Raw genomic sequence first — 14,796 nt, 5'->3', positions numbered from 1 at the left:
CAAGAATGAAATGTACAAATTTCTATGGATTTCTATGACACGAAGTCCATATCTTTCAACAGTAACTCTGAATGTAAATGGACTAACTGCCCCCAATCAAAAGACATAGGGTATCAGAATGGATTTAAAAAAGAAAAAAAATAAGATCAATCTATATGCTGTTTACAAGAGACTTAACTTAGACCCGAAGATACATTCAGATTGAAAGTGAGGGGATGGAGAACCACATATCATGCTACTGGAAGTCAAAAGAAAGCTGGAGTAGCCATACTTCTATCAGACAAATGAGATTTTAAACTGAAGGCTGTAAGAAGAGATGAAGAAGGGCATTATATCATAATTACAAGATCCATCCGTCAAGAAGAGCTAACAATTGTAAATGTTTATGCCCCCAACTTGAAAGTCCCCAAATAGGTAAATCAATTAATCACAAACATAAGCAATCTTATTGATAAGAATATGGTAATTTCAGGGGGCTTTAATACTTCACTTACAACAATGGAAAGTTCATTTAAGCAGAAAATCAATAAAGAAACAATGGCCTTGAATGATACACTGGACCAGATGGATTTGACAGATATATTCAGAACTTTCCATCCAAAAGCAGGAGAATACACATTCTTCTTGAGTGCACATGGAAAATTCTCCAAGACAGATCACATACTGGGTCACAAAACAGCCCTCAATAAATATAAAAGAACTGAGATCATACCATGTGTATTTTCAAATCACAACACTATGAAACTTGAAATCAATCACAAGAAAAAAATTGGAAATCCTCCAAATGCATGGAGGCTAAATAACATCCTACTAAAGAATGAATGGGTCAACCAGGCAATTAAAGAATAAATTAAAAAATATATGGAAGCAAATGAAAATAAAAACATGACAGTCCAAACCTTGGGATGTAACAAAGGCAGTCCTAAGAGGAAAAAATTGCAGTCCAGGCCTATCTCAAGAAACAGGAAAAATCACAAATACAAAACCTAACTTCACACCTAAAGGAACTAGAAGAATAGCAAAGAAACCCCAAAGCCAACAGAAGAGAAATAATAAAGATTAGAGCAGAAATAAACAATATAGAATCCAAATAAATAAATAAGTAAGTAAATAAATAACAGTAGAACAGATCAATGAATCAAAGAGATGGTATTTTGAAAAAATAAACAAGTGTTCTCAAAAAAGAAAAGAGAGAAAACCCCAATAGATAAAATCACAAATAAAAGAGGAGAGATGCCAATGAACATCATAGAAATACAATTATTAGAGAATACTATGAAAAATTATATGCCAACAAACTAGACAACCTGGAAGAAATGGAAAAATTCCTAGATACTCACACATTACCAAAACTCAAATGGGAATAGAAAATTTGAACACATAACCAGCAAAGAAATGGAATCAGTTATCAAAAATCTGCCAACAAATAAGAGTTCTTTGGCCAGATGGCTTCCCAGGGGAATTCTACCAGACATTTAAAAAAAAATTTTTTTTAACGTTTATTCATTTTTGAGAGACAGAGAGAGACAGAGCATGAGCAGGGAAGGGGCAGAGAGAGGGAGACTCAGAATCCAAAACAGGCTCCAGGCTCGGAGCTGTCAGCGCAGAGCCTGACACGGGGCTCGAACTCACGAACCGTGAGATCCTGACCTGAGCCGAAGTCGGACGCACAACTGACTGAGCCACCCAGGCGCCCCGTCTACCAGACATTTAAAGCAGAGGTAATACCTATCCTTTTCAAGTTGTTCCAAAATATAAAAACAGAAGGAAACCTTCCAGACTCATTCTATGAAGCCAGCATTACCTTGATTCCCAAACCAGACAGAGACCCCACTAAAAAGGAGGATTACAGGCCAATATTCCTGATGAATATGGATGCAAAACTTCTCAACAAGTTACTGGCAAATCAAATTCAACAATATATTAAAATAATTATTCACTATGATCAAGTGGGATTCATTCCTGGGCTACAGGGCTGGTTCAATATTTGCAAGTCAATAAATATGATACATCACATTAATAGAAGAAAGGATAAGAACCATATGATCTTGTCAATTGATGCAGAAAAAGCATTTGACAAAATTCAGCATCCTTTCTTAATAAAAACCCTCAAGAAAGTCGGGATAGAAGGGACATACCTTAACATCATAAAAGCCATATACGAAAAGCCCACAGCTAATATCATCCTCAATTGTGAAAAACTGAGAACTTTCCTCCTGAGATCAGGAACACAACAGGGATGTCCACTCTCACCACTGTTGTTTAACATAATGCTGGAAGTCCTAGCCTCAGCAATCAGACAATAAAATGAAATAAAAGGCATACAAATTGAGAAAGAAGTCAAACTTTCACTTTTTGCAGATGACATGATGCTTTACATGGAAAGCCCAAAAGACTACACAAAAAGCTGCTAGAACTGATACATGAATTCAGCAAAATCACAGGATACAAAATCAGTATACAGAAATCTGTTGCATTTCTACATACCAATAATGGAGCAACAGAAAGAGAAATCAAGAAATTGATCCCATTCATAATTGCACCAAGAACCATAAAATACCTAGGAATAAACCTGACCAAAGATGTAAAAGATCTGTATGCTGAAAACTATAGAAAACTTATGAAGGAAATCGAAGAAGACACAAAGAAAAACATTCCATGCTCATGGATTGGAAGAAGAAATATTGTTAAAATGTCAATATTACTCAAAGCAATCTACACATGCAGGGTGATCCCAATCAAAATTGCACGGGCATTCTTCTCAGAGCTAGAATAAACAATCCTAAAATTTGTACGGAACCACAAAAGACCCCAAATAGCAAAAGTAATGTTGGAAAAGAAAACCAAAGCGGGAGGCATCACAGTCCCGGACTTTAGCCTCTACTACAAAGCTGTCATCATCAAGACAGTATGGTATTGGCACAAAAATAGACACATAGACCAATGGAATAGGATATAGAACCCAGAATTGGACCCACAAAGGTATGGCCAACTAATCTTTGACAAAGCAAGAAAGAGTATCTAATGGAAAAAAGACAGTCCCTTTAGCAAATGGTGCTGGGAGAACTGGACAGCAACATGGAGAAGAATGAGACTGGACCACTTTCTTACACCATACACAAAAATAAACTCGAAATGGATGAAAGACCTAAATGTGAGACAGGAAACTATCAAAACCCTAGAGGAGAAAACAGGAAACAACCTCTTTGACCTCAGCCACAGCAACTGTTTGCTCGACATGTCTCTAAAGGCAAGGGAAATAAAAGCAAAAATGAACTATTGGGACCTCATCAAGGTAAAAAGCTTGTGCACTGCAAAGGAAACAATCAGTAAAACTAAAAGGCAACCGATGGAATGGGAAAAGATATTTGCAAGTGACATGTCAGATAAAGGGTTAGTATCCAAAATCTATAAAGAATTCACCAAACTCAACACCCCAAAAACCAAATAATCCAGTGAAGAATTGGGCAAAAGCCATGAGTAGACACTTTTCCAAAGACATCCCCAGATGGCTGATAGACACATGAAAAGATGCTCAACATCACTCATCATCAGGAAAAAACAAATCAAAACCATAATGAGATACAACCTCACACCAGTCAGAGTGGCTTAAATTCATAACTCAGGAGACAACAGATGTTGGAGAGGTTGTGGAGAAACAGGAACCCTCCTATACTGTTGGTGGGAATGCAAACTGGTGCAGCCACTCTGGAAAACAGTGTGGAGGTTCCTCAAAAAATTAAAGACTGAATTGCCCTATGACCCAGCAATAGCACTACTAGGAATTTATCCAAAGGATACAGGAGTGCTGATTCATAGGAGCACATTTACCCCAATGTTTATAGCAGCACTTTCAACAATAGCCAAATTATGGAAAGAGACCAAAGGTCCAACAACTGATGAATAAATAAAGAATATGTGGTTCATATATACAATGGAATACTACTTGGCAGTGAGAAAGAATGAAATCCTGTCATTATGCAACAACATGGATGGAACTGGAGAGTATTATGCTAAGTGAAAGAAGTCAGTCAGAGAAAGACAGATACCATATGTTTTCAGTCATATGTGGAATTTGAGAAACTTAACAGAAGACCATGGGGGAAGGGAAGGGGAAAAAATAGTTTCAAACAGAGAGAAGGCAAACCATAAAAGATTCTTAAATACAAAGAACAAACTAAGGGTTGATGGGGAGTGGGCAGAGGATGGGGAAAATGGATGATGAGCATTAAGGAGGGCACTTGTTGGGATGAGCACTGGGTGTTGTATGTAAACCATGAATCATGGGAATCTATCCCTGAAGTCAAGAGCACACTGTGTACTCTGTTGTTAGCTAACTTGACAATAAATTATGTTTAAATTAAAAAGATACAACCACATAAAAATGTCTTTCAGTCCTTGGTAATTTTTAAGAGTTCAAAGAGGTCTGGAAACCATATATTAGAGTACCACTAAACTAATTGGTAGATTGCCAATCTAGAAAGGGTCAGAGCTGGAAACAAATGAATCTTATCTGATACCAATAGTTTTATAGTTTTCTCTTGTTGTTGCCACAAATGAACACAAACGTAGCAGCTTAAAACAGCACACATATGGTATATGTATATATATATATATATATATATATATATATATATATATATATATACACACACATACAATGGAATATTACTCAGCCATTAAAAAAGAATAAAATATTTTCATTTGTACCAACATGGATGGTTGTAGAAGTATAATGCTAAGTGAAATAAATCAGGCAGAGAAAGATAAATACCACCATTTGGTTTCACTCATATGTGAAATTTAAGAAACAAAACAAATGGAGAAAGGAAAAGAGACACACACAAAAAAACAGACTCTGAACTATAGAGAACAAACTGGCAGTTACCAGAAGGGAGGTGGGTGTGGGGATGGGAAACATGGGAAGGGGATTAAGAGTAGTCTTATGATGAGCACTGAACAATGTATAGAATTGTTGAATCACTATGTTGTACACCTGAGGCTAACATAACACTGTATGTTAATTATATTGGAATTAAAAAAAATTAAAAATTATATATACATATATATACACATTCATATACACACACACATACACTCTCTCACACACACACAATGTAAAAAAAAAACACCCAGACACATTAACAACAACAACAAAAACCCTAAGCTACAAGTGTTATCTCTCAGTTTCTCTGGGTCAGAAGTTCTGGTGTCGGATTCTCCGTTTCTGTCTCACAGGCTAAATTCAAAGATGTGGCTGGGTCTGCAGTCCTCCTGCAGTCCTCATTGAGGGCGCCCTCCATCCTCACACTTGAGATCTCCTGACCTCCTCCTCTGCTGTTAGATGGGAAAACACCCTGCTTTTGGAAAGCTCACCAGACCTGATTAGGCCCACCAACATAACCTCCAGAGTTTAAGATCAGTTGGTTTTGCAAAACATCTTCACAGCAGAGCCCAGATTAGCCCTTGATTAAAAAAGAGGGTCAGGTTCCTCAGGGGGCCATCTTGAGGATCCCACCACCCACAGTCTCTTAATTACAGAGCAGTGCCTTCATTTTCTAGATCCTGTACCTTTCCTCAGACAGGTACTATCCTGTGACTCTCTTTATCATCTGCCACATGCACCTCCAGGACTCCCTCCCCAGATAATCAAAGTAATTCTGACACTTAACTCACAGGGACACAATTTCCATTTCTGTGTCTCATGCTAAGTAATAAGACCAGCATATTTTAAAGTTCCTTTTAATTCCTAATTTATACAAGTTTAAGAGAACCCTTTTTTTGCACAGTGCACACACCTGGCCCTCGGCCTGGTGCTCTTACAGCACAATGACCATATTTTTCTCAGCATCTACATTTAGAAGAGCACTTAGATAACAGGTACAGCAATGTTTTACTTAAAATAATAGAAGAAGCAATAACATGAATATGGCCCATATTTGGAGGAGCCAGTGGAGACGAGGCACAGACTCAAAGAAACATCTATAGCCTATAAAGCCATGACATACATTTTCACATTTTTGATACTAATTTGATGACTTGTTCTCCTTGGAGCTATGTTGTTCATACCTTGTAATAACCTTGTGCAGAGCTATTTAGCATAGAAATGAGCTGTGGGTTAGTTAAATCAAGTTCTGCCTAAGACCAGCCATTTTCCATTGATATGACAACTTGTGAAAGATTTAACTGGATCTCCCAATACATTTGGTCATCAATATCAGCATTGTCATATCACTTACTTACATAATGTAGCTGAATTTTAGCAATAATGTCAATGTTACCTCTCAGCAGAGCATAGTCATGGTACAATTCAGTTTCATTACAGAACATATCAGAGATATGTAAGAATTATAGTCGTATTTGCTATGACATTCCAACAGGTTTGGCCCTTGTCCATTTACCAGATTATCATGACAGGTGTCATTATAATTAGCCAAGATTCACTGATTTCTCAGTTCCAGTCAATTGAAGACAAAACCAGTTACCCTATCTCAGTTTAAAGTCTTGTACTGAAACTAGTTTTTATTGTGTATCATTATATATTGATGAGGACACTCGGTTATTCCAAACAGTTCCTTTTCCTCCCAGCTGATGAACTTGATACATCTTAGAAGTTCGTGAGCTTTGTCGTGCTGTACAGAGGCTGTCAAAAGGGCCTGCAGTCTCCACCACCACCCTGCCTGCATGGTGATGCCCTTTCTTTACATGGCAAAGATTTGCCTTTTATAGGAACCCACAAAAGGGTTCTTATACACCCTTTATTGTTCTTATACACCCTTTACTGGTTATTTTCTGTGGAAATGTCCATAAAGGCAGTGATGTAAACCTTCTCTTGCTCCTGTATTCTGCCTTCTGACCACCCTGGTGTCTTTCCTACATGTCCCTGGGATCCTGCCTCCTTTTCCAGAACCTGTGAGGACAACAAACTTTGTGCTTTCCTAATATATCTCTGTGTCTCCTCATGTGGTCGTACTTGACTCACCATTGCATTTAAAATGTACAAAACACTTGGTATGTGGCTTGCTTTCTTCACAGGAATATTGAAAATCAGAATGATTCTGAAAAGGTCTAATATTTATCAATTTTGCAAACGTTATGTCTTGTGCTTTTTGCATCATCTCTAATAATCTTTGCCTACCAATGGTCATGAAGACATTCATCTATTTTACTTTCTAAAGTCTACATGGCTTCAGGTTGTATATTTAAGTCTAAAAGATTCTATGTTAATGTGGTACTTATTATAGCACAAGGTGAAAATGCCACCTGCCAGATTTCATTGGGAGCAAAATGCCTTTCCCCACGTTGGTTTTGGTACCCTTCATACGTGCCTCTGTTTGTACAGCATTCTCCTCAGGGCACCCTTGACCTCTGTGTTCCTCAGGCTGTAGATCAGTGGGTTCAGCATAGGGTTGAAAAGGCTGTAAAACAAGGAGAGGATCTTCTGCTGCTCCTCGGGGTGGTGGGATTTGGGGGCCATGTACATGACAATGGCGCTTCCAAAGAAGAGCCCCACCACGCAGAGGTGGGAGGAGCAGGTGGAGAAGGCCTTTCTGCGGCCCTCCCCGGACTGGATCCTCAGGATGGTGAACAGGATGCGCGTGTAGGACACCAGCACCAGGCAGAGGGGCCCTAGTAAGATAAATACACAGGCCGCAAAAATGACCACTTGGTTGAGCCAGGTGTCAGCGCAGGCCAGCTTGAGGACAGATAGGATTTCGCAGAAGAAGTGATTGATTTCATGAGGTCCACAGAAGGGCAGCCTCAGGATGAGAATTAAATGGACGAGGGCCAGGAGGAAGCTAAATACCCAGGAAGTGATGGCCAGGACTGTGCACACTCTCCAGCTCATGATGACAGTGTAATGGAGGGGATTGCAGATCGCCACAAGCCTATCGTAGGACATCACGACCAAAATCAGGCACTCTGCGTGAGCAAAAGCTAGATACAAAAAAGTCTGCATAATGCAAGGAACAAAGGATATGGTTCTTCTCTGAGTCAAAAGATTTGCCAGCATCTTGGGTACATTGTTGGAAGCATAGGACATATCAACGATGGCCAGATGGGAGAGGAAGAAGTACATGGGGGTGTGTAGTCTAGAGTCTAAGCAGATAAGCCCTAAGATGACCCCATTCCCCAGAAGAGTGAGGGTATAGAAGAGGCAGAAAAGTCCAAAGAGAAAAAACTCCAGTGCTGGATAAACCTGGAATCCCAGCAAGGTGACTTCTGTGACCCATGTCTGGTTGCTTCCCATGCTCCTATGGCAGAGACAGACAAATCCATGTTCACAACCAGAAGATCAGAGTTCCAGGACAATCAAGACACAGAATATTACTAAATGTTACAGAATGAGCATTTTGAAATATATTACTCTGGATGGATTTACGGTCATTTATCTTTAGATATGTTAAAAAACAGTGTGCTCATGTAAACCAGAAAATTCCCCTTGTATCAATGGAATGGCAGGATATATATGTATATAATTTGTTATAGGTAATATTACAACATGATACATCATATACTGCACCTAAGAGCATACACACACACACACACACACACACACACACACACACACGCAAACATATGTTGTTTTGGAGGATTCAGGTGTTCTGGCTTCCCTTCAAGGGTGTGAGTCTTGATTATTACTAGAGTTAGAAGTGAGACAACCCAGACGGAACATCTGCACTGGAGATATTTTTGTCTCCTAAGTTTGCTTGTCTTCTTGGTCCAAGATATGAAGTGATTAGGGTCCTTTTCTTTATATATGTTGCTTACTTATCCTTTTACCTTCACACATGCTTTTCTACCCATTTATTTCAGATTTGAAATGCCTTCTAAGTAAATTCTCAATTTTATGATATCTTTAAAACTTTGTAAGCCCCTCGTTTTCAGCTAATACTCCCTACAAGCATCTTCTAGTACCTCTTTTCCATCTCCAGTGTTTGTGGTTTTATTCTGAGAGGTTTATTTACTACTTTATGACCATTAGATACTGAAATGTGGGCACAAGTGAAAGAATTCTTTGGCTGCAAGCAATGAACACATGTACATATCCTACATTCAGGTAAATATGATGATATTTTTGCAGCTTTTTCAAGAATGAAACTCAAAAGGGAAAATGAATTTACATTAACAGTTATCTTGTAATTGTATTTTCTTCGGGTGTTTTCTCCTTTCCCTTCCATAACTTAAGACAGAGACAAATCTCAGAGCTCATTTTCTAGTGTGACAGAATTGTTTGTCATCAGGATGTCTTTGCCGCTTTGGCAATTCCTATGGCCATTAACTCCCCTCAGATCTTCTACACCTGTTACCATGCTGACTGCCCACTGCTGTTTTGATGTGTTCTGGGCAGGTCACAGGGAGTGGGGATAGGTGGAGCATTGGTTGGATATTTCTTTCCAGGGAGCTCCTCCTGGGAGGTGGCTAGGGTTGTCCAGAGGCAGAAATGGTCATGGAACTGCCACGTGGTTATGTTACGCTGAGAAACCATGTGACCTGATGCTGTCCCTTTACACTCTCTTCACATTTTTCCCAGAAACAGCCTGAGACCTATCTTTACTTTCTAATTAGGCAGTAGTTTCAAATCCAACAGAACTTTCAAAATAATTTCATTGCTCTCTCTGTAAAAATTTAGATCCTCAAATTCATATTTTAAAATCAGGATTATATTGTATAGACTTTTTAAACTACCCTCTTCCCTTAATATAATAAACATTTTTCATGTGTTAAAATAATATTTTACAGATATTATTTAAAACTAACATATATTCTATTATAATTTATTTAATTTCTTATTGTTGAAAAATTTTTGGTTCTTATTTCTCTTATGTTTATCAGCACTGAGATAAATATTCTTTCAAACTGAAGTTCTGTCTATATTCATGGTTACTTCTTTAGGACATATTCTAAAATTCAAATTGCGGATGTTAGAGACATTTGAAAGCTTGTGATACCTATGATCAGCTCACCTGCAGGAAAACATACCGATTTCTCCCTCTGACTGTGGGAGAATTGTGTTTCTCTCCCACATGGTCAGCAATACTAAGTATTACAAGTTACGAACTTTGAAAATGGAATATGTGAATAGTTTATACAGTTTAAATTTATATTTCAACAATCCATTAACACATACTCCTTGAGTACATCATCTGTTCTGGCCTGTTTCAAGCTCACGAAGAACAGAGTAGACACAAAAGTAGACACATTCTGAAAGAGATACAGGTAGCGAAGATGTCAGGTGGTGTATTTGTAATCTACTCCTCATGTTTCCATTTAGGGGAGAAATCTCCCTCCCCCAGATGGAAACACTGCTCTCTATATGATTTGCAGAACAGGAAACAGGAAGTGAGGATGCCCTTTCTCTGCTCTCATTTTTGGCCATATACATTTCTACTCCTTCAGGTTAAAGCCTGCAGGAATATGTACTGTCCTGTTTAGAGGTGGGAATGGGCTAATGATTGTGATTTTAATTTGGAGAGACATTTTGTTAAAGATATAGACCATGTTTTTCAATAAACATCACTAATAAAATATATATATTTTTAAATTTTTACCTGATTTCTTGGTTTATTTCTCTATTTCTTCAGACCAGGATTAAGGAGACACCATGGTTGATTACCACCCCTAAAAACCAAGAGCAAAGAAATAAAACATTTGTTGACAGTGGAAAGTATGATGAAGAAAATAAACAGGGTAATATGATTAAAAGTCACTTGGTTTGAAGGGGGGTGGTGGTTCTTTAAATGGGATTGTCAGGAAAAAATCTCTCCAATAAAAAAACACATGGGTGGAATGTAAATGATGAAGGGGGGTGCACCCAGTCTAAAGCCAAAGTAGACGTTCCTTGCACAGGGAACCATAAAGACAAAATCCCTGGGCGGGAAGGATTTAGTGAGGTCTGGGAACAGAAAAAATCCAATGTACCAGAACCATGGTGACCAAGAAGATGTAAAATATTCATTGTAATCCTGCTTATATTAAAAAAGAAAGAAAGAAAAAAGGAATGCTCATAAAGGTTACAAGTTGGAGGCAGATTAAAATAGCTGGCTACTTTTATAACATAGAATATGATGCAGACATTTAAAAGGTTAATATAGATCTAGGGGTGCTTAGGTGGTTCAGTTTGTTAAGCATCTGACTCTTGATTTTGGCTCAGGTCATGATCTTATGGTTCAGGAGTTCAAGCCCCACAGTGGGTTCTGAACTGACAGTGAGGAACCTGCTTGGGATTCTCTGTCTCCCTCTCTTTCTGCCCCTCCCCAGCTTGTGTGCTCTCTCTTTCTAAAATAAATTTAAAAATTTTTAAAAAGTTTCATGTAGATCTTTGTACAGTGGAATCAAAAGTTTTCCACATAAATTAAAAAAAATGTGTATATAGTATGATCCAACTTATATTTTAAAATATAAACATATTTATACACATATGTCTTTTGTGTGTATATATATATATATATACATATATATATATATATATGAAAATTCTGTAAGTTAAACATGAAATTGTTTATATTGATTATTTCCAGACAGTAGGATTGTATAGGGATTCATCTTTTATAGAAATTGTTTATTTGTCTGTGTAATAAACTTCATGCATTAATCAGGGGAAACAAGATATTTTCATTTTGGAAAAATCTATAATGTAACATAAAACAAAGTTTGCACATTGTTCCTGCTCATCTTGAGAGTAATCCTCCCCAAATTTTACCAGGAATCTCACATCAGAGCAGATTTTCTGAGAGTTTCAACTGGGAGAAATATATCAGTACATTATAAAAAATAGTAACCTTTGACAGGAATGGGGAAATGGAAAACCTCAAGCTCATTTTTTTTTATGCAGATGTTTTTTTCCTGAATCATCCTAATAGAGAAAAAGATCAAGATCTTCCTTCAAATAAAAGTAGAAATAGGGGCATCTGGGTGGCTCAGTCGGTTGAGCTACCGACTTCAGCTCAGGTCATGATCTCACAGTTTGTGAGTTTGAGCCCCACTTCGGGCTCTGTGCTGACAGCTTGGAGCCTGGAGCCTGCTTCAGATTCTGTGTCTCCCTCTCTCTCTGCCCATCCCCACTCATGCTCTGCTCTCTCTGTCTTAAAAATAAATAAAACATTAAAAAATTTTTTTTAAAAATTGAAATAGATCTGAAATCAGGTTGAAAATTATTGCAACACCTGCCAAAATGTGAACAAGAGCACAGGCAGAGCTGTGACTTTGTACAGGCCAGAGAAAGGACCTTTGTCATTCAGAGATGCACACTGTATTGCCCTTTTAGTTTCCTTATTTGTGATGCAGCTTTTGGGGATTGGAGGTTAAAAACTGAAACACTGAGGACAGCAATAAAACCAGTACCTGTAAGCAGACTCAGAAGTGACAGAGAGTTTAGCAATCATCCAGTCCAGGAATCTTTCCATCAGGATCTTAGAAAAAGTCACTTAGAATCGTCCTGCCTACTGGAGGGGACTTTTTATTCCAAGCCAGTTCATGAAGGCCTTCTCTTCCCCTGGATACTGTTCAAGTGGTACTTTCCTGTTCCCCTCTGTGAGTTCACTTTATTCATATTCTTGTGGTTGACCAGCGTGCTTACTAGTAGACAAGGTGCAGAGTGAGCAGAATTGCAAATTTGAGAGACATTCACCCTCTTTCACAGGAACTTACGTGTCTATGCCTATGTGGATTTGGTGTTTCTCTTAGAAAAAGGTGGTCATCTTAACTTCCTAGGTTTTGGGTGCACACTTCACTGGAGGTCCCAAGAAATAGCAACAAACTACGATTGGTAAAGTATCTTACAAAGTCACTCAAATATTACGGATTTTATTTGGGCTGATAGGTCTACTTTTGACTTGTTTTTAAATTCATGCAAAGAGAGCACAGTTAAAGGATGTATATTGAACTTCCAATTAGCAGATATGAAATGGGAAACTGTCCAATTGTTTGGACAATGCATATGTAATGACAGAATGGAATATGGCATTTTGTGGACAGACCAAATATTGTGTTAATGGGTCCCAGTGAATCAAACCAAATAGGGGGGGTTCAGAGAGCTCCTAACGCCCAAGTCCTCCAGGAACAGGAACATCTTGTCAACATTTAAGGCTCTTCTTGAATAAGCACATTCTGTCACCAGGGAAAGCAAGGCAAAAGTAATGACAGAAAATTTGATAATGCCTTTAGAAACAAGTCTTATATGCAGGTCTTAGAGCTAATAAAGACACAGGAGGCAGGAAAGACTAAATTTCTTTCCAAAGATTACCTTTGGATGAGTCATAGGAGATGAAATGTGATACGAACTTCATATTATCAGGTGGGTAGGAGAAGGAAGGTAGGCTGAGCACAGAGCCTGTGCCCAGGACAGGCTCTCTGGGCCTGACATGGAATCCTGAGAGTGGACCAAAGGAAAAGCACAGTGGGCTCATCTGTGATGGGTCCCTCGTGTTCCTACTGCGCCCAGGCCAGTCACCCTGGACAGCAGACACATGGATGCGTCAGCTATCAGCTACGCCAGTCATTAGCCTCCCTTTCCCAAATGATTAGAATTGTCTGATTAATCCAAGTGCATAATGAAAGCAATCTGGACTTACGGAGGTTTACATGTAATTTGTTTTCTAAGACATCTGAAAGAAACTGGTAGCCTATTTCCAAAATGGCAGGAATGAATAGAGAGGCAAATAGAATTCTTAGCGAAACAATTTGTTTCATCAACTGTGAACTACAAACACACCATATGTCATGCAGGATGTGAACTGCACCCTTTTACAGTTTTGTAGGAAGGTCGCGAGGAGACCACTCTACAATGACGGCTAACTACACATACCAGTTGCTGGTCAGCTCATCTGTGAGGACAAGGAAAATAGAATGCAATAGAAGGTGAGAGCATTTTTTCTCTTTTAAATGTTGGCGTGGTTTTGCATTTTGAATTTCACAGCTCAAGTCAGGTTTGGTTTTCCTCTGAGAAAAAGCCTGTGGCAAATAACAAAGAGAAAAATGTCTACAATGATTTTAGTGCCACCTTAGCTACATATTAAAGAAAGATCTTCAGTGCACAGAACAAGGGCAGGTTTCATGGATACATTTCTCTGTTCTTCCACAGCATGAAAATTCACAGGGACTGAAAATAGCAAGATCCTGAGCAAGGATGAAAGCACCATGGTTAACAGTGCTGATCAGAGCATCACCCCAATCTCCATTCTGCAAGGTGAGCTTCTGAACTAAAGCCACTTAGTCTATGCCTCACTGCTGCTGTTTGTTTGTTTGTTTGTTTGTTGAGCACGCTTCACACCCAGAACGGAACCCAATGCCGGGCTTGAACTCAGGACCCAGACAGAGATCAAGACCTGGGCTGAGATCAAGAGTCGCACACTTAACCAAATGAACCACCCCGGTGCCCCTCAACTCATTGTTTTCATCCATAAAAAAGTGACAACAGAGGTCTAAAGGGTGGCGGTGAAGAATAACTACATTAAACTGGCATAGTCTACGAGTTACAGAAAGGTTAACTGTGGCTAATAGCATTAATAAGACCACAAATGTCAAGAAAGAGTCCAAATCATCAGCATTAGCGATCCAACAAAATCATGAGATTGTAAACTCACATTTATCTTGCCTCCGTTTGGTTATTTTGGAGTTGAAATAGAAAACGCACCACTTTTGCTTCAGATTCTGTGTCTCCCTCTTGCTCTCTGCCCCTCCCCCCACTCGCACTCTGTCTCTATCAAAAACAAATAAACATTTAAAAAATTAAAAGGAAAAAAAGGGGCACCTGGGTGATTCAGGTGGTTAAGCGTCTGACCTCAGCTCAGGTCA

At 38.7% G+C, this 14,796-nt stretch overlaps 1 protein-coding gene across 1 annotated transcript; it reads right to left on the bottom strand.

Moving 5' to 3' along the window:
* Window positions 1-7,318: 7,318 nt before the first annotated feature.
* On the bottom strand, window positions 7,319-8,251 carry LOC132675253 (olfactory receptor 2A14-like). Its single transcript, XM_060627663.1, has one exon. The coding sequence runs from the start codon at window positions 8,249-8,251 to the stop codon at window positions 7,319-7,321; it is 933 nt and encodes a 310-aa protein (XP_060483646.1).
* Window positions 8,252-14,796: the final 6,545 nt, after the last annotated feature.

This window comes from Panthera onca, chromosome A2 (genome assembly GCF_046562875.1).
Source record: "Panthera onca isolate mPanOnc1 chromosome A2, mPanOnc1 haplotype 2, whole genome shotgun sequence".
NCBI lineage: Eukaryota > Metazoa > Chordata > Mammalia > Carnivora > Felidae > Panthera > Panthera onca.
This window is presented reverse-complemented; position numbering and strand designations above follow the sequence as displayed.